Raw genomic sequence first — 17,981 nt, 5'->3', positions numbered from 1 at the left:
CGCCCGAATCCGATAAGCAACCGCTCGTTTCTAATGATTCAATCCAGCGAGAAACAGCTAATGCGCTCCATCTGTCACCTCTGTTCCTTGTGAAAGCCCAACCCGGGAATCAACCATAAATTTCCTAAAATACCCTCAAATCAAACAGAAAAGACAACCTCTCATTCTTTTAATCATGATATTGAATATGGGTATTATAGTCAAATCATCAATGTGGGCCACTATATATGGGCCCATTCACTGGCAATGAAAACAAGGCCCATCTCGCGATATTTTCTCAGGTCCTCTCGTGCTCGCGAAGAGAACCGAAGATCTTCGTCTAGGGTTAGGGTTAGGGTTTCGAGAAGAGATGAGGGAGATCATCAGCATTCACATCGGCCAGGCCGGGATCCAGGTCGGCAATGCTTGCTGGGAGTTGTACTGCCTTGAGCACGGCATTCAGCCCGATGGCATCATGCCCAGGTTGTGCAATCTCTCTTTTTGGGGGTTTTTTCCTCAGATCTGTGTTTGTTTTGTGATTTCCTTGATATTTGGGGTTTTTGGTGGAGTGATTTGGTGGAGATTAATGTTTTTTTGGTGGATCATTTGTGGTTGATTCTAATTTGGGGATTTTTGGTTTGATTTTGTTGGATTTGAGAGGATTTTGATGTTAAAAGAGTTGATGGGTTTCTTGGTTGCAGTGATACTACGGTTGGGATAGCGCATGATGCGTTTAACACCTTCTTTAGCGAGACTGGTGCGGGGAAGCATGTGCCCAGGGCCATCTTTGTTGATCTTGAACCTACTGTCATCGATGAAGTTCGTACTGGTACCTATCGCCAGCTTTTCCACCCAGAACAGCTCATTTCCGGCAAGGAAGATGCGGCCAATAACTTTGCTCGTGGGCATTATACTGGTGAGATGTTGTTCTTTTGATTTTGTTAGTTTGCTTTTGCAAGATTGTGGCTTTTGGTTTGTAGATTGAGTCTTTGTTGTTTTGGATGCTTGCAGTTGGGAAGGAGATCGTGGATTTGTGCCTTGACCGTGTTAGGAAGTTGGCTGACAATTGCACTGGCTTGCAAGGGTTTCTGGTCTTTAATGCAGTAGGTGGTGGCACTGGGTCTGGATTGGGCTCTTTGTTGCTTGAACGTCTCTCTGTGGATTACGGGAAGAAATCTAAGCTTGGCTTTACCATCTATCCTTCCCCGCAGGTATTGGGATCTTGTGCACACTGGCTTTCTTTTTTTTTGGCTTTTTCTTTCTTTTTGTTGATTGATGTCATTTACTGATATTCTTCCATGATGGATCTATATAGAATATCTTTTTGCTCATAGCTTTGTGAAGCCCAATGCAGAGGAAACTAAGAAAGCATCCAAAAATCTGACATTTTTGTACGCGCGAATTATGGGATTTTTAATAATTAATATATATTTCAATGCCCTGTTTACATGCTCCTATGATATGTTTGTTTGGATTTCTTTTTGTTTGTTTTTGGTTTTTGTTTCACATATTTGTTAAAGCACCCTTGAATTTGGACATTTGATGGAAATAGAGGATTGGTGTTTTGGTTGTAAAGTACAGGTAAGCAGGTTTTTTTAAGCCTAATCTATAAATTGTAGATTTACTTTAGAAGTCTATTAAAATAACATAATATAGTATTGAATAATGCATGTTTTTAAACTTGGATAACTTCTGATTTAATAGGAGAAGTTATAATTTATTATAACTGCCGTGGGTGACAGTTCTTGTCTGTCTGATCTGTTTTGGGACCTGTGTGACTATTCCTGTCTGGGGGAATTTTTGTGCTTTCTTTAACAACTTTGCTGGAAGCAGCTGTCAAAGGAAATAGATCTCCCGAAAAAGTTATGTTTACTTAACTTAATCCAGACTAAACAAAAATGTGTGCACATGCCACAACTGCCTTAGTGAAGCCTTATCTTGCTAGTTTGTAGTCCCACCAAACTTTGCAGGGAGGTAGATTTAAAGGAAAAATCAACCTGTCGGTCATGATCTGTTCACCTGATCTTTACTTTTGATTAAACCAGAGTATGTAGGTATATGTTTTTTTGAAATAATGTTGGGTACCAAGTGTTACAGACCTTCACAACACATCCCAACAATTATTTTTTCACAAAGGAGCTTTAAATTAATGGCCCATTTTTTATCACATAAAGTCTGCCTGTGTCACATGATATGCTTGTTACTGTGGGCCTATATCTTATTATGACAGTGTGATTGGAATTATGAGAGTAGTTGCATGTTTGATAAGTCATCTCAGGATGCTAATAGATGCTTGACGGTGGGTGGTTGGGTGGTGGGGTTAGTTGTTGATGATTTGTGTGCTTTGCTATTATAATTATCATGTTACATTTCTCTGGACTAGACTTATCTTAATGCTGCAATGGTTCCTAATTGCAGGTCTCTACCGCTGTTGTGGAGCCATACAACAGTGTACTTTCAACCCATTCCTTACTTGAACACACTGATGTTGCGGTGCTCTTGGATAACGAGGCCATATACGATATCTGCCGAAGATCCCTTGATATTGGCAGGCCAACTTACACCAATCTTAACCGGTTGATATCACAAATCATATCCTCTCTGACCACTTCTTTGAGGTTTGATGGTGCCATTAATGTTGATGTTACCGAGTTCCAGACTAACCTTGTACCCTATCCTCGTATCCATTTCATGCTCTCATCATATGCCCCTGTTATCTCTGCTGAGAAAGCATATCATGAGCAGCTCTCAGTTCCTGAGATCACAAATGCTGTGTTCGAGCCTTCAAGCATGATGGCAAAATGTGATCCAAGGCATGGAAAGTACATGGCTTGTTGTTTGATGTACCGTGGAGATGTTGTCCCCAAGGATGTCAACGCAGCCGTCGCCACAATTAAAACCAAAAGAACAGTTCAATTTGTTGACTGGTGAGCTTCGGTTACTAATATATTCGTCTCTGAATTTATTTTTACGCACATTTTGCGAGTTATTAAATCGGTTGATGATCTCTTGTCAAGGTGCCCAACTGGTTTTAAATGCGGCATCAACTACCAGCCACCAACAGTGGTACCCGGAGGCGATTTGGCAAGAGTGCAGCGCGCTGTCTGCATGATCAGCAACAACACCGCTGTCGCAGAGGTATTCTCCCGCATCGACCACAAGTTTGACCTCATGTATGCAAAGCGTGCCTTTGTTCATTGGTACGTCGGGGAAGGGATGGAAGAAGGGGAGTTCTCTGAGGCACGAGAGGACTTGGCAGCCCTTGAGAAGGATTACGAGGAAGTTGGAGCAGAGGGCGTCGACGAGGATGGCGAAGAGAATGAGGATTATTGAGTTGTCAGAGATATGATGATGCATGTATTCCAGCTATTCATTGCTGTATTGTGTATGTTGCTTGTTCTGTACAAACTATGTTTGATCTCTTTGTTTGCCTGTTATTATTAAGCATTCTATGGTTAATTGTGTTTTTAACATGAGAATTCTATTTCAGTTTGTAATTGTATTTCAGTTGATATGGTCTGGTTTGATGAAAATGTAGGATTTGATTTAAATTGCTTTAACCTCGAAATGAGCTTGTTTTTTAAGTCCCTTGCTTGTCAAATGAACTAATTAAAATGAAATTTTAATTATGAAGGACAAGAAAAAACGTAGATGTGGAAGTTATGAATAAATCATTAAAGTTATGAAAAATAGATAAACAGTAGGAAAAAAACAAAAATAAAATAAAATATGGAAAGGGGAGAAATTTGTATCTAAGGTTTTTTAAGACTTTAAACGTTTGTAAATCAATAGCTAGACTTTTGCTTCTTAAATAATGTTAATGTTGGAACTGGGTCGGCCCAAGTTCATTATACCATTGGGCCAGATATAAATTTCATTGTACCAAAACTAAGTGAAAATACCATCTTCTTTTCTAATTAGAGTCCTACATGGGAAAGTGGAAAACAATACGGGATTAAATCCTAGAAATTTAGAAAATAAATATAAATTTATAATAACTCCAAGATTTATATTTACCATGAGATGAAAAAACCAATTAACCACATAAAAAAAAAAAAACCCAATTAATAAAGCATCCACCCTTTGATGATGTAAACGGAAGTCTTTCATTTCTCAATGCCTCACCTACAATTCTTTTTGTCTCTCTTTTCATCTCAAAAGAACTAAGAAAGAGAAATCAAAAGAAAAAGAAGAGAAATGGATGATTTAAAGACCATAAAAATACAAAGGAGGGAGATCCCACATGTGATCAGAAGAAGGATCAGTGAGAGTCTCAAAGTACTCATGAACTCCATTCATGGCATAAAGTGATGCTGAGATTTGCCTCTCCACTTTCATCCTATCAAACTCACTCATCATCTCAACACTTTGATGAGCCACTGAATTCTTATGCACTTCAAACCCCTCAAACCCTGGATCATACAACCATGAAAGGTCCAATGAAGAACAACAACCAACATCAAACTGATCTTGACATTCTCCAAACTGTACTGTATCATAACTCTCTTGTTTCCCCTGATCATCTTCATGAACACTAATACTTGCACTAGGACTAGAACTTAATGATGATGATGATGATGATGATGTATCATTGTTAGGAGGACTTGGAGATGGTGTCATTGCCATTGCCATTGATATGTGGTCATTGGTGTTGTTGTTGTTGTTGAGCTTCTTATTGATAAGAAGGTTTCGAATACGGGAAGCAAGAGGAGAGTTAGATGATGGATGAGTTATGAAGTTTGTTCGAGCATTTGATCCTCGAAGAAGACAAGCGGCTTCATCATAAGCTCTTGCAGCTTCTTCAGCTGTTTCGAAAGTTCCTAACCACATCCTAATCTTTTGAGTGGTGTCTTTAATCTCTGCTACCCATCTCCCTGATGGCCTTTGTCTCACACCTACAAACTTGTTCTTGTTCTTGTTCTTGTGCTTGTTGTTGTTGTTGTTGTTGTTCTTGTTCCTACCTTTGAATTTGCTTGTCTTGGATACTTTGAGTACATGTTGTTGTTGTTGGAAGTGGAGCTCCATTAATGGTGGAATATATGAATGAATGGATTGATGAGATGTTTGAGAAATTGAGGAGGGATATAAAGGAAGGGGAGTTGTTGTCAAGGTATCAATGTTTGTTTGCAATTTGGAAGTGTGAGATGCTTCATCAAAGATGAAATTAAGTAGATTAAAGAAATATGATGATGGTTTGGATTTATGTTTTAAATGGTCAAAGTGTTCAAGATGATGATGGATTGGGACTTTGTCTTTGTAGATATTAAAATGTCAAGTGTGGATTAGAAGAACCGGCGGCTAATTAGTTCTTATGTGTTTTTTACTATATTGAGAAATAAACAGTTGGGGGGAAAAAACATGGAAGAAGAAAATATATTAAAATAATTAAAATATATCACAGTAGCTTTTCACACAAATAATATATATCTATATATATATCACAGTCACTCTTTTGCAGTTACAATATTTTGTACTCTTAGTTTTATGCAATGTATTAAAAATCGGACCAGTTACAATATTTTGTACTTTTAGTTTTATGCAAAGTTATATTGCCTTCATAAAGTCACAAAGTGTCAGCTCTACATAAAATTAAAATTTTCAAAGTACAAATATACAATGATACAACCATAAAACAAATATTCAAAAATAAATAATTAAACAAAATATAAGTATACAACAATAACAACAAAAATAACAATAAAAAATAAAAAATAAAATAAAATACAAGCATATAATATCTTGAATTTTGTTTTTTGAGACGAGTTTAACTTTAAAAATTTAAAATAAATAAACTAACTGGTTGGTCCGGTTATTTAGTGTTTTGTGTGCCTAACCGGACTAGTTTATTGGCCGGTTCCTGATTGAACTGATTAAACCAGCCGGTCCGGTCTGGTTTTTACAATATTGGTTTTATGAACATATTTGTTATTAAATATAAGCTAATATTTTGATAATAATATTACTTAAAATATAAGATATTTTAAATAATAATATTATTATAGAGACACAAAATTTATGTATTGATCAAGGAAGTATTAAGACATGACTTTAAATCTAATAATTAGTGTTTAATTTTTTACTTGATATCTTTAATTTGACCCATATATACCATTTGTTATGTGGGTGGTTTCAGTGTTTCTTTTATTTAGGTGGTAGGATATATTGATTATATTCTAACAAATAAAATCTACAAACACGATCTTAGATTTTATAGTCTATGTTCAATTTTTGACCGTACCATTTGTTACTCGAATTGTCTCGATATTATCTTTTACGTTTTTCAAGTTATCTCTTTGTAATCTAACATTTTAATCATTACTGATGGTTAAAATTGATTTGTGTCTGAAATTTGTTTTTTTACTTTAACATAGTTGTAATTTATTTAAAAAAATTCTAATAATATGTAGTTGATTATTGTGTGGATGGTTACTATGAGAAACATAGGATTTTGTTTTTAAATGATATAATATATTCTAAAACATTAACTTTGATTAATGTTATATTTTTATGTAGTAATAAAAGAGAAAATAATAACAACAACAAAATTATACCAATCTAATTTTTTTTATAGTATTTTCTCAGATTAATTGAACATCGAATTTTGTATAATTAAGTTATAAAACAAATAATATACATATTTCCAACCCAAAAACTAATAATGGACCAATAAAACATGACCTAGGTTAAATCACACAAGAATCTTTCTTAGAAGACAAACCCTAGTTTTAGTTAAAGTCATCATCTTCTTTGTCTTATTAGGTCAAAGTAAACCAAGTCCTAGGGTTCACCATTACCCTCCACGTGTCACACAACCAAAGCACCCAATTCAACTACAAACCAAGCTTAATTCAATCAAAAGGACAGAATGGGTCAGCAAACGGCCTTAATGGGTTGGAATCTTTCTAATAGCGTGACAGGTGCAACAGACCTTTCAATGTATATGTTTTTATATGTTTATTTATATATGTATGTTTATTTATTTATCCCTCTCTCTCTCTCCCTCGCTGTGTCATTATATTAGACTTTTTTCGCTTTTCGTACCTTACTTCACTATCACTTAAATTTAATAATTAAGCATGATTAATCTATTGTGGTGAAGTCATTAGGTTTGGTTTTATCTACTAATTAAAATTAGTATTATCTCTACTCAAGAAATAATTGAGACAACCACTATCAAGCCACATCACTCATAGAAATGGTATATATTAAAAAAGTATTTCACACTTAAATTCTTGGTATATTTGATATATTCAATCAAATTAAGAGCTATAAATATGAGAAAGAATAAATTGGTTTTGTTTTTAATCGCAATTCATTTTTAATATTTATCAAAATACAACATATGGTTAGTTTGGAATATATTTGATCCGATGTGGTTTTTTCTCTTTTGTTTATAAGAAACTCAATTTTAAAATATAATTTTCAATTTAGAGATATAGCTAAGTTGCAAGTGGTGTCAGTGAATTATTATAAGTTTAAATGCATCAGTCCTTTTAGAGAATTTTGGTTATTTAAATCTATATATGATGACTAAGACTTGTGTGGATTAAAATAGAGAAGGATGCTAATTAATGGATTAGCAAAGCATGGAAGGAAATTATTGCTCTAAATGACAAATGGGAGCTTTAGGGATGACATTATTTATAAGAAACTACTTTTTAATGTCACATCTAAGAGCTAATTAGTTGTTTATTTTTGTAACAAGTTGAGCAAAAAGTGCAATTATGAACTCTTATTGTGTGTGCTTCTTCCATGTAGTTTTCATGTTTTGTTATTATTATTATAATTATTATTTGGATTGAAAGGAAAGGATCAACATTGAACAAAGGGAGGTATCTTTCTAAGGAATGCAAGACTGCAAGAGTTTTTTAAAAACTTCATTTTTTTTGGATTTAGTATTTGGTTCTAATCTTTTGTTTCTTTAAATTCAAAGCTCATTTGACTTGCTTTCAAATATTTTTTTTCTTCTGGGATGTTTGGAATTAATAAAATAAATTCCATAATATTAGTTAAGAATAGTTGAAAACAGAGGGAGTTGGAGTTTGACTAACTTCACCTAACTTCCATAAAATTAAATAAAGTAGTTCTAGTGGAAGAGCTCACAAAAGTTTTTGAGCTTTAATTATTCAGGACTTGAAGATAAAGCTGAACCCAGAATAAATAAACAAATAAAATCTATTACACATGCTAATGACATAAGAAATACATACATTTTTTTTTTCCCTTTCTCCACCTCAATAAAAAATAAACAAATAAATGAGCATGACATTGCACACGAAAGATGCTCACAAGGCAGCAAAAAATAATAAAATAAAATAAAATAAAATAAAATAAAATAAAATAATAAAGAATTTGGAAAATTTTACCTAAAGAAATGCATGCCAGGCAGCAAAATTGAATTTACAGAGGTTATCATCCTCCACACCAACTTGACAACAAGAGCAATATTCAAAATCTCAAATAGAAATGAGTTCCTTTCCTTTAAAATTTATCATACTGAAACAATTACAAGAAGGAAGAGGAGATTGCTAACAATATTATACACATACTCCACACCAAAACTTCGAAACTTTCCACGTTTCATCACTCAACAAACAAACAATGCACATCCAGATCTGATAAAAGAAGCCTATACCGAGTGATTGGCAAATGTAAAGAATGGCTAAATGATGTGATGCACAAGTAATAAAAAGAGAAAAAAAATAAAAATAAAGAACAGGATATGCTCGCTGAACAAAGCCACAGTTTTCCATCGGCACTGACGATCCAAACTTGAACAAAATGATTACATAGATAGCACGGATTGCAAAGCAAGCTGCTGCTGAGGATGCAACGTAGACCAGGTCGAGGCAAGAACTGCTGGTGGAAGTGTTTGCTGAAGCTGCCTTAGAAGATTTATCATCCTGCTAGAGGTCTGCTCTGTCGCCAGTTCGTTGCCTGCACATAAAACCTAGCATAGAACCACATGAACTTAGTGATGAAGGCTGAAGGAATAAGCACTCAGATAGAAAGACAAAGCAGGCATAAACTGTGTCTGCAGATGTCTCATTTTCTTTAAATCAGAAAATTTGAACCTTTTATTTATAAGCAGCACAAAATGCAATGCGATTATTTCAAGGACATTGATATTGAAATTATTGTTCGAAATCACAGCATTAAACTCATGATGTCCATGAAACCAAATGATGATGCTATAATACACAATGGTAAATGCTTGATTTAGGGCAATCATGAAATTACTAAACATTTGGAATTATCTCTCACTGGATTGATGCAAACATTAATTTTGGTGATAAATGGCACATCTCCTTGATCACATTTAAGATCTAAGAGAAAGGAGAATAGATTCAGATCACACCCATAAAACCTAGAGAACTGATTAAAATGGAAAAGCTGAGTTCTCAAAACCAACTAAACAAATATACCCAAGGATACATTTCTTGCAAGTTAGTTTCAACCTAGGAAGGTATTGCAAATAGGTTAAGGATCAAGGGAGTCAAAACTATACTGACAAAACACATGATATATATCAAAATAAGTTAAATTTGATTCGAGTGGATGAGAAACATTCGAAAACATACTAGTAAAAGCACATAAAAATATTGATTGTAAGGCATTCATTACCTCTGCAAAAATGGAAATTATTTTTGGAAGATAATGGTTATTAGGCCCCAAAAGTTCCCTGTCTGATCTGCAAATAACAATGAACAGCTATTCAGACATGATGCTATTTGTGATTAATCTAGCTAATAAGTTACTCAAATTTCCCTTCAAAGAAAAACGGTATAGGGTATTGAAAAATGCTAGTAATATTGCATGGGACAAACGTCACTTACCTCTCTACCATTGTGCAAAGTTGATCATGCACAATTTTTGCTTCAACTAGATCACCTTTTATTGGTAAGCAATTTAACCAGACTGGAAGTACCTGCCAAAGATGACGTAAAGAAACATCAGGACAGACAAATTAACACATCAAAGGACTGGAATTTCTACTGATTGTGAACATTCATAATGAGCAGTTTAAGAATTGACGAGGACAGTTCTTAACAACTTCTTAGTGTTTCCAAGACAAAAATCCAACCTTCTGCAGTTCTAAACATTATATACAGCTGGTGATAGACATAAAGTACGAACTACATCAATAATGACAGACCAATAAAATTAAAATCATTTTCTTCATCCAAAAAAGAAAAAAAAAGCACACATTCAGAAATCAACTAGTCTGGCATGCCAGGTACAAAATGCAGATAAGGAAATTCACTGTATTATTCTTGCAAAAGAGAAATAGAGTTTTATTTATTAGGTTGAATAGGTAAGGTACCTGCGCTGCATCGATACCATCCCTATGGTGCATACATATTTTCCCTAGAGCCGAAACAGCATTGTCATATGCCATTAAATTATCTGAATGCTGTGCATCAGGATGTCTTATTACATTATTTAACTTTGAAAGAGCCTCTGCAAGTGAGCAGTAAAATTTGTCATCAGAAAAAGACACAATAGTCCAATGAAGGTAAAGAAAAACAAAAGCCACAGATAACAAAAATTTTATGATACCTCCAACAAGTGGTCGGAACATGGCACCACCAAACTCAGCACAAACCCCAATGCCATAAAGAGCTGCCTGAGAAAGTGAAACATCAAAAATAGTTATATGGTTTTCTTAGCAAGGTTGCATGTTTCATTACTCGGGGATTGTTTACAAGTTAAAGACATTACCTGCCTAACATCTGCATCACCATCACTGGACGCCTCTAATAGGAAAGGAAGATAGGTATCATAGTATCTGGGGGAAAAAGACATTAGAGATAACAATATATAGCAAACCAAATTCTTTGATAATAAAACAAATTCTTACTTATGAGCTGCTTCACGGCATTGTTCCACAACATCATCAAATATACAAATCACAACCCTTCTTTCATTAGATGTTTTATCTTTGCCCTGAACATATGAGAGCATTGAATCAAACTGAATAAGATCCTGAAAGCTGTCAGTATTAATGTGAGAGTCTGAGACTCCTTTCTAAATGAAAAATATTCAACCTTGACCAATATTTATATTCCATAACAAGAATCAATTCACTGAAATAATTTTTAAAGCTGATGAGGAGGACATTCAAAGATACGGAAATTTAAGAAATGCCATGCAAAAAATTTGCCACTTGAGATATATGGCCTGTCATAACCTTGTGGCCTCATGAACATGCCTAATTTTTCACTCAAAGACACGACTGAAGTAAAGAGACTGCTTCAGGGCATACCAACATAGGTGTTATGTATATTGAGATTTCATTGAAGAATGGTAGGAAGGAAGTTTTGAAGGTCTTCACCAAAGTGCCCAAACAATCACCAACCTACATCCAAATAGTGAGTCAAAAAATGTCATAATAATCTAATTGGACACTTAAGTGACATAGAAATGACCACCACCTATCAAACATATAATTGAATGATGTGTGACAAGAATGACACACCCGATCAAATATTTCTTCCTCTTGTTCATTTTCTTCTTTAAGAAACTCCCCTTCCTCTGTGTCAAAATCTTCAGTCTTTGTCCGTTCAGCTCTTTCTGTTATCCTGGTTGAGCTTGCAGTGATCACATGCTTGATTTCATCAACTATACTTCTCACTTGGGCTTCATTTAAAAGTGGGCCAGAGAGCTGAATAGACAAATGAATAATAGAACAAAAAAAATTAAAAATAAAAAAAAGAACAAAAAAAAGGTGATCAAATGCCTTGTTGCTATATATCTTCTCCACAAGTACAGGAAAATAAATTTGTTATATACTTGATAGGAACTTAGATTGTTATCTACATCAAGAGATTTTTAAGGAGACTTGTGAGACCCCGAGGGGTGGCGGTTGTTTTTGGCTCATGAAGCAGAAATAGCCATTTCTCATCTCAATGGTCCCATTAGCCTAAAAGAAATAGAGACATAATTATATTTATAGCCAGGAAATTTATAAATTGCAAGAAGGGTTAAACTTCATTTTCCTAGTTGACAAAGAACCTTAATGAACCAGATGGTCAAAATTTTCAACGGAGCATGGAATTCTAACATATCAAAATGAAATAGAGGCACATAGCACAGCCACCACGCTACTGATGATAGAACAGAGAGAAGTATTCTCAATCTCCACAGCATGCAAGAGAGTAGCAAGATCTAACTGAACACAATCCATGACCATCTATCATTCTTGCACATCAATCCCATGACCCAAGATTTTCATAATTTTCCTACTCAAAATCAACAAAATGTGCAGTTACAAAAAAGTTGGCATCTGAGGCATTATCTGGTCAAAAAACTTTTACACTGAGTGGAGCAGTCACAAATTCAGTTCTAGCCATACATCCTCTACAGTTGATTTCCACTTTACTTGTTACCAAATAAACTTATTGCAAGGACAAGTAAGAAGGGTAACATGTAGCAAATGGAGTGCAAAGTCTGATGAACATTATTACCAGGGGCAAAAGATGCAAAGATTGCAGAAAAAGCAAAAAGAAATTAGAAAGCATTATAAAACTAATTTTCAAGATCATGAATCACTAGTCTGAAAGGCTAACCTGCATGCATTGGTTCAATGCATCCAACATGCTGACACAAATTTCAGTTTCTGGTTCCTGCAATGATGTGGCACAAAAAGAAGAAAACATTATTACAGAGAAACACAAACTAACAGCAAACCTGTGTAGAGACTTAGAAGTCAAGAAAACCTTGTGCAAAGCTTCAACTAGAGCTGGGATTATATAGTCAGATAACTGCTTAACACATGAATCATCATGACCTGGTGTTAGCCCCTTCTCCACTGCCAGCTTAGCAGAGCGAAGCAATTCTGGCATAGCTACAGAAAAGAAGAAAAATGGTATGGGGAATTTTAACTAGGAAAGTGACTACAGAGAAAACAGCAATTAAAATCCTAAATACCAGAAACAGCAGCCTTTCTAACTTCTTCATGAAAATAAAACTTGAGAAGAGGTACCAATGTAGGAGCAACCTGCATCGGATTTAACAGCTCATTATTTTCTTCAAATAAAGATCAGTTCATATAAAGATGCTATCTAAAAGGTATGAAATGCTGTTAACCATGACAGACCTGGCTGATCCATGGGTAGAAACCCTCCTTGAGTTCATCAGCATAGCAACATAGCATGTTACAAGCGGTGGCTTTTTCCTCCAAAACACTAGTCCTAATGCCGATTCTTTTATCACCAAGTGTGATGGTCTCAATGCTAAATTACAGAAACACTTCCTAATCAGAGTCATATAAATGCTAACAGAAACAATTTCAGATAAAGATATCCACATGCAACTGTGCAAATATATAATCTCACAATCAGGAAGATGCCATGTTAAGAAAGGGCTAATGGAAGTCACACCAGATGAATATAGACTAGCAATGAAGCAGAAAGTTTAGCACTAACAAGACCCACAGTAAAAAGATGATAGACAATGAAACAGCATTCAGACAAGACATGAAGTGTGATATCTATTTATAGTTAGTCTAGGTCATCTTGATTTGGCATTAAATGGCAAACCTTTCATCATCTGATGCATCAAAATCATCATCTGAGTCTGCAGATGTAATTGTCACATCTGGTTTAAGCTGAGCAGACTGGAGCAAGGGTGGCATAACAACACTCATATATGGAAGAAAATCTTGTCCAAGGCATTTGCAGAGCCTAGCCCATGCCTAGAACACAAATTAAGGATTAAAAGATAGAAAATCCAATGATGACCATATAATAAGCTTTAGGAGTGAAGAACCTACTTGTAACATGTAGCTTGTTATCGGATCATCCGCTTCCAATTGAGAACCTTGCAATGCCATCAGCACTTCCATCACCTGGCATAAAGTGAAAAATTAATAAAGAATAACAAAGATAATACCTGCTTAATCATGTGAATTCGCAGCGTCTTGAAGATCTAAACATAAAAAACAAAGAGAAAAGAAAAAAATTCCAGAAAATGTTCTTTATACATGTGCATAAAATTAATCAGGATACAAAAAATAAAATCCAGTATCCAATATAAAAATTCAGTCCATGTGGCCATCAAGTTGCTCTAATCAGGCAAGCACCTTTTATCTTGGTTTCCAAGATGCAAATTCAATGCCTTTCTAATAATAATAGCCTCTATTAATAATTTACACAATATTTCTTAGCCATAGAAATGGGTTGCTCCTAATAGAGTGTTTTTCCATCGAAAGAATAGGGTAAGAATATAACTGTCATTTTTAAGAATTGTTTCTATTAAAAGATCTTGAAAGTTACAATGGAATTGCATAAGTTTCGCTGGGAAAATGATAAGCTAAATGATTTGAAGCTGGAAACTACAAATCATAGGTCAAATGACACACCTGTTTAGCATCATCCCGGAACTTATCCTTGCCCACAGCCATTCCAACCAAACTAATGCACTCCATAGATTTGGCACGAAGCATTCTATTAGACTTGTCAGTTGCATTCATCAAAATTGTTTTAAGATAAGGCATGACAGCATCATAGTACTTTTGGAATTGCTCCTGCATGAACAAATGTTCTCAGAAGTTCATTAAAAAAATAAACAAATTCATTTATATACAGGAGAAAACATAGCTTGTTCAGAGACATACCTGTGAGGAGTCGGCAACTGAAGCTAATGCTGTCAAAGCTCCCTCTTGCACCATCTGCTTCCCACTCTAAAGTGAAGATGCCACATTCCACAACCCATTCAATCATTGCTCATAACATAAATTAAATGCATTGAAAGCCATCATATATAAATGTGTGTCGTACCCCTAGCAATACAAGCAATTTACTAACAATTCCATCCATGTAAGGTGCCAAGATTTCCGGGGTGCAGTTCTCAGTGAAATTTAGAACAGCTGAAGCAGCATGTGCCTGCAGAAATAAAAGCGATATACACTGAGAGACAGTCATACCTACAAAATAAAAGATATTATCATGTTCAACAGGGTACGCAAAGAAAGTCCAAGAAAAACTGGCATGATAAAGAACTATTATAGTGATAGAAAATTGGTACAAGGGGTAAATAGCTTCTCACGTAAATTACACAAGGCTTGAAACAAAATTTGTAACAGCGAATCAGAAATTAATGGCCTACTTCAATCAAGCGAATTACTAAAGGATAGATCAGGATAAAAAATAACAATGGAAACAGCAAATGTGACAGCACAATTTTCACTTTTCTCATTAATATGAGTAGGTCTTAAGGCCAAGAACTAATAGGAAGAAGAAATAAAGATCCTCTTGAACACACACGTATATAGAATATGGCATATGCAACGTTATCCAATTAACTTGGCATCAGGGCATATAATCAAAAAGGTAGTTCTATATAATCCAACCATAACTAAAGTAGTTAGCCTTGAGTTTTATCACACCAATAAAACTCATGATTAAATCAGTACTGCAGAAAAACACAAAATTATGTTTACAAGATAGCCTAAAAGAAGCTGAACTACTCAAATCTAGATCAAGCCAAATTGCTCACAGTGAAAATGACTTTGGCTAATGATTTCCTCGATATTTACCCAAATTAAACCTGCAGTGATTTGATCAACTTATGGTCTCAGAGATACTTAAACAGGGCATTGTTCTAGTCAGCCTCAGACAAATGTTATCAATAAATGATCAAGCATTAGATGACCAAAACCTATAAGTCAATATAATTGAAAAATGCCCAACTAAAACAATGTATGGTTCTGCATTGTCACGTCATTTGAAAAGTGATTATAGAACATTTATTTTATTTCCTACAAGGAATTGTATGAATATTGAACTTGATATCTACTTTCTTATGCTTGCTCCTGAATGAAACTGCAAGGCAATTAAAAGCTACTAGCCAATCATAAGGTGGAAGAAAAAGAGAATCCACTTTCAGATGAATTACGTCAACACCTTGAAGCAAACAAACAAAGATTGACTTTTCCTTGATACTCACTTTTGTTCCCTCATTAATTTTCCCAATTTTATACCCAGCACAAGAAACCTAAACAAATATAGGATTTTTTTTTTTTCTTATATCAACTTTGATAAAGTGGGACCATCCAGCAAGCAATTCCTGAATTGAAAATAGAACACGACACATATGAGTGAGCATTCTATTTCAAAGTATAAAAAGCAGCAGCTTGTGTACATGATAAAACATCAGACAAAAGTTGTTATGGCAAAACAATTAAAAGAACAGATTATTTGGAAATGCTTTTCATTTTCGTAACTTCTTTTATTTGGGTAGTATCAATCAAAGACAAACATGATAAAATAAATTGACCTATATGGCAAAATGCAAAGCAAAGTAAAATAAGATTGCAAGCTTGCCTGCACACGAGAATTTTGAAAATCATCCATTGCCCCTGCCAACGCAGGCAGAACTCTATGATGATACTGGTCCTGCAAATCTGGACCCAAATCAGTAGACAACTGACCAATAGCATTGATTGCTGCCCATCGAACACGGGGATGAGGATCCTGGAATGAGGTCAGGACCATATTAACAACTTGCTCGAGGTTCTTGATCATCACCTGCATAAAAATAAATAAATAAATAACACAAGCAATAAGGCCAAAACAACCAGAGCAACAAGCCAAATTATTATGATTAAACAAACAGTCAAATTCATATACCTTGCAGCAACCTTCAGCTATCTGGGCAAGAGTTATAAGGGCAGCATGTCGTTTTTGCCACTCAGGCGAGGAGAAATAAGCAGGGAGCTGCTCTGAAGCCACCGGAACAATGGTGTTCCCACCAAGAGCAATGGAAAGTCTATCGAGACTCTCCTGCCCGACACTATAGCTGCTCATCTCCCCAGCATCCTCATCCTCTGTCTCAGCCCCATGCCATGAAGGCTCGTCATTGATATCAAGCAGCATCTTCATAAGCACAGAGAAGAGCCGTGCCACAAACTGCGGCAACCGCCTCATCATCCCAGGGGCACGCTCTCTTGCTTCAGCAAGCGTAATCACAAACTCAACCGCAAGGTGCCGGGTCCCCTCCTCGAGCTGAGGAGCCTCGGCAATCTGTAACATTGAGCCCACAACATCCGGGAGCTGCTTTCTCAAAAACCGCGGCTCCGTCCCAGCAAGCTCAATGAGAAGCTCAAGGGCCTCCTGGGCGGTGGCCTCCTGCCCGGTGTTAAGCGCCTCGGTGAGCGTGCGTATCATGGCCGGCAGCAAGTCCTGGAACTGGTCACGCTCCTGCGCACTCGGGAGGCACTGAACAAGATTGATCGCCGCATTCAACGCCGCGATGCGCACGTCGGCAGACGTCGGATGGGACAACGACGCCAAGAGAATAGAGTGAAGCAAAGCAAGATGAGGGACAAGAGTGTGACCAATATACTGCGTGAGCTGCGAAAAGATCAAAAGCGACGACTCGGCAAGCCTGGGGGAGTCGGAAGCCGCAACGGCGGAGAACAAAAAGGGAAGGAATTCCGGCCAGGAATCATCATCCAGCAACCCAGAGGCGAGCTCGGAGATAGTGTCGCATACCTTCTTCGAGATGGACTTGGAGTCCTCGCGTTGGATAACAGAGAGCAGAGCAGACTTCAGGGAGGATTGCGTCTGAGGCGAGAGACGAGGCCAGAGGTAGGACGACGAGGAAGGGTCAGCGTCACGGGTGAGTAGCTTGCGGAGAAGGATGGCAGCCATGGAGCGGAGCTCGACAGGAGCAGAGGAGAGCAACAGTTGGGCAAGCTTGAAGGCAAGCGAATCAGGGTGGTGATCGCGGCATAGGTTGAAGAGTGATTCAGCGTGGGAACGCTGATCGTTGTTGGAGGACATGAGGGCGGAGATAAGGGACTCGAAGGCGGCAGGGTCGGCGCCGAGGATCGCTGCCATGTCGGGATGGAGATCCATGGAGATCGCAGATCAAGTTTAGGTTTAGGGTTTGTGGAACAGGAATCGGAGAAGTAGAACACTAGAACAAGAGCAGAAGGCGAAGTAGCACGATGGCTGTCATTAGCTGTTGGGGAGACGTGGATTAAAGCATCTAATGAT

At 36.4% G+C, this 17,981-nt stretch overlaps 3 protein-coding genes across 3 annotated transcripts; 1 reads left to right on the top strand and 2 right to left on the bottom strand.

Annotated features, from left to right (window-relative positions):
- Window positions 1–262: 262 nt before the first annotated feature.
- Window positions 263–3,481, top strand: LOC120277085 (tubulin alpha-3 chain). The gene is made up of 5 exons (XM_039283830.1): window positions 263–462; window positions 681–895; window positions 991–1,190; window positions 2,398–2,906; window positions 2,997–3,481. Exons 1-5 carry the CDS (start codon window positions 350–352, stop codon window positions 3,310–3,312), a joined length of 1,353 nt encoding a protein of 450 aa, XP_039139764.1. The 5' UTR covers window positions 263–349; the 3' UTR covers window positions 3,313–3,481.
- Window positions 3,482–4,185: 704 nt separating this feature from the next.
- On the bottom strand, window positions 4,186–5,004 carry LOC120277588 (ethylene-responsive transcription factor ERN1-like). Its single transcript, XM_039284447.1, has one exon. It carries the CDS (start codon window positions 5,002–5,004, stop codon window positions 4,186–4,188), a length of 819 nt encoding a protein of 272 aa, XP_039140381.1.
- A 3,420-nt stretch (window positions 5,005–8,424) lies between these two features.
- LOC120277258 (importin-5-like) lies at window positions 8,425–17,962 on the bottom strand. The gene is made up of 20 exons (XM_039284018.1): window positions 16,611–17,962; window positions 16,305–16,508; window positions 14,760–14,864; window positions 14,597–14,662; window positions 14,342–14,506; window positions 13,754–13,828; window positions 13,521–13,675; window positions 13,079–13,214; window positions 12,910–12,979; window positions 12,699–12,826; window positions 12,549–12,605; window positions 11,459–11,644; window positions 11,246–11,338; window positions 10,841–10,926; window positions 10,702–10,768; window positions 10,540–10,606; window positions 10,304–10,440; window positions 9,816–9,907; window positions 9,604–9,670; window positions 8,425–8,929 (listed from the first exon to the last, which is right to left on the bottom strand). The coding sequence occupies exons 1-20, from the start codon at window positions 17,838–17,840 to the stop codon at window positions 8,765–8,767; spliced, it is 3,351 nt and encodes a 1,116-aa protein (XP_039139952.1). The 5' UTR covers window positions 17,841–17,962; the 3' UTR covers window positions 8,425–8,764.
- Between the last annotated feature and the right edge of the window lie 19 nt (window positions 17,963–17,981).

Source organism: Dioscorea cayenensis, chromosome 15, assembly GCF_009730915.1.
Source record: "Dioscorea cayenensis subsp. rotundata cultivar TDr96_F1 chromosome 15, TDr96_F1_v2_PseudoChromosome.rev07_lg8_w22 25.fasta, whole genome shotgun sequence".
NCBI lineage: Eukaryota > Viridiplantae > Streptophyta > Magnoliopsida > Dioscoreales > Dioscoreaceae > Dioscorea > Dioscorea cayenensis.
Note: the sequence above shows the minus strand (reverse complement) of the source record. Positions and strands in the feature narration are given on the sequence as shown.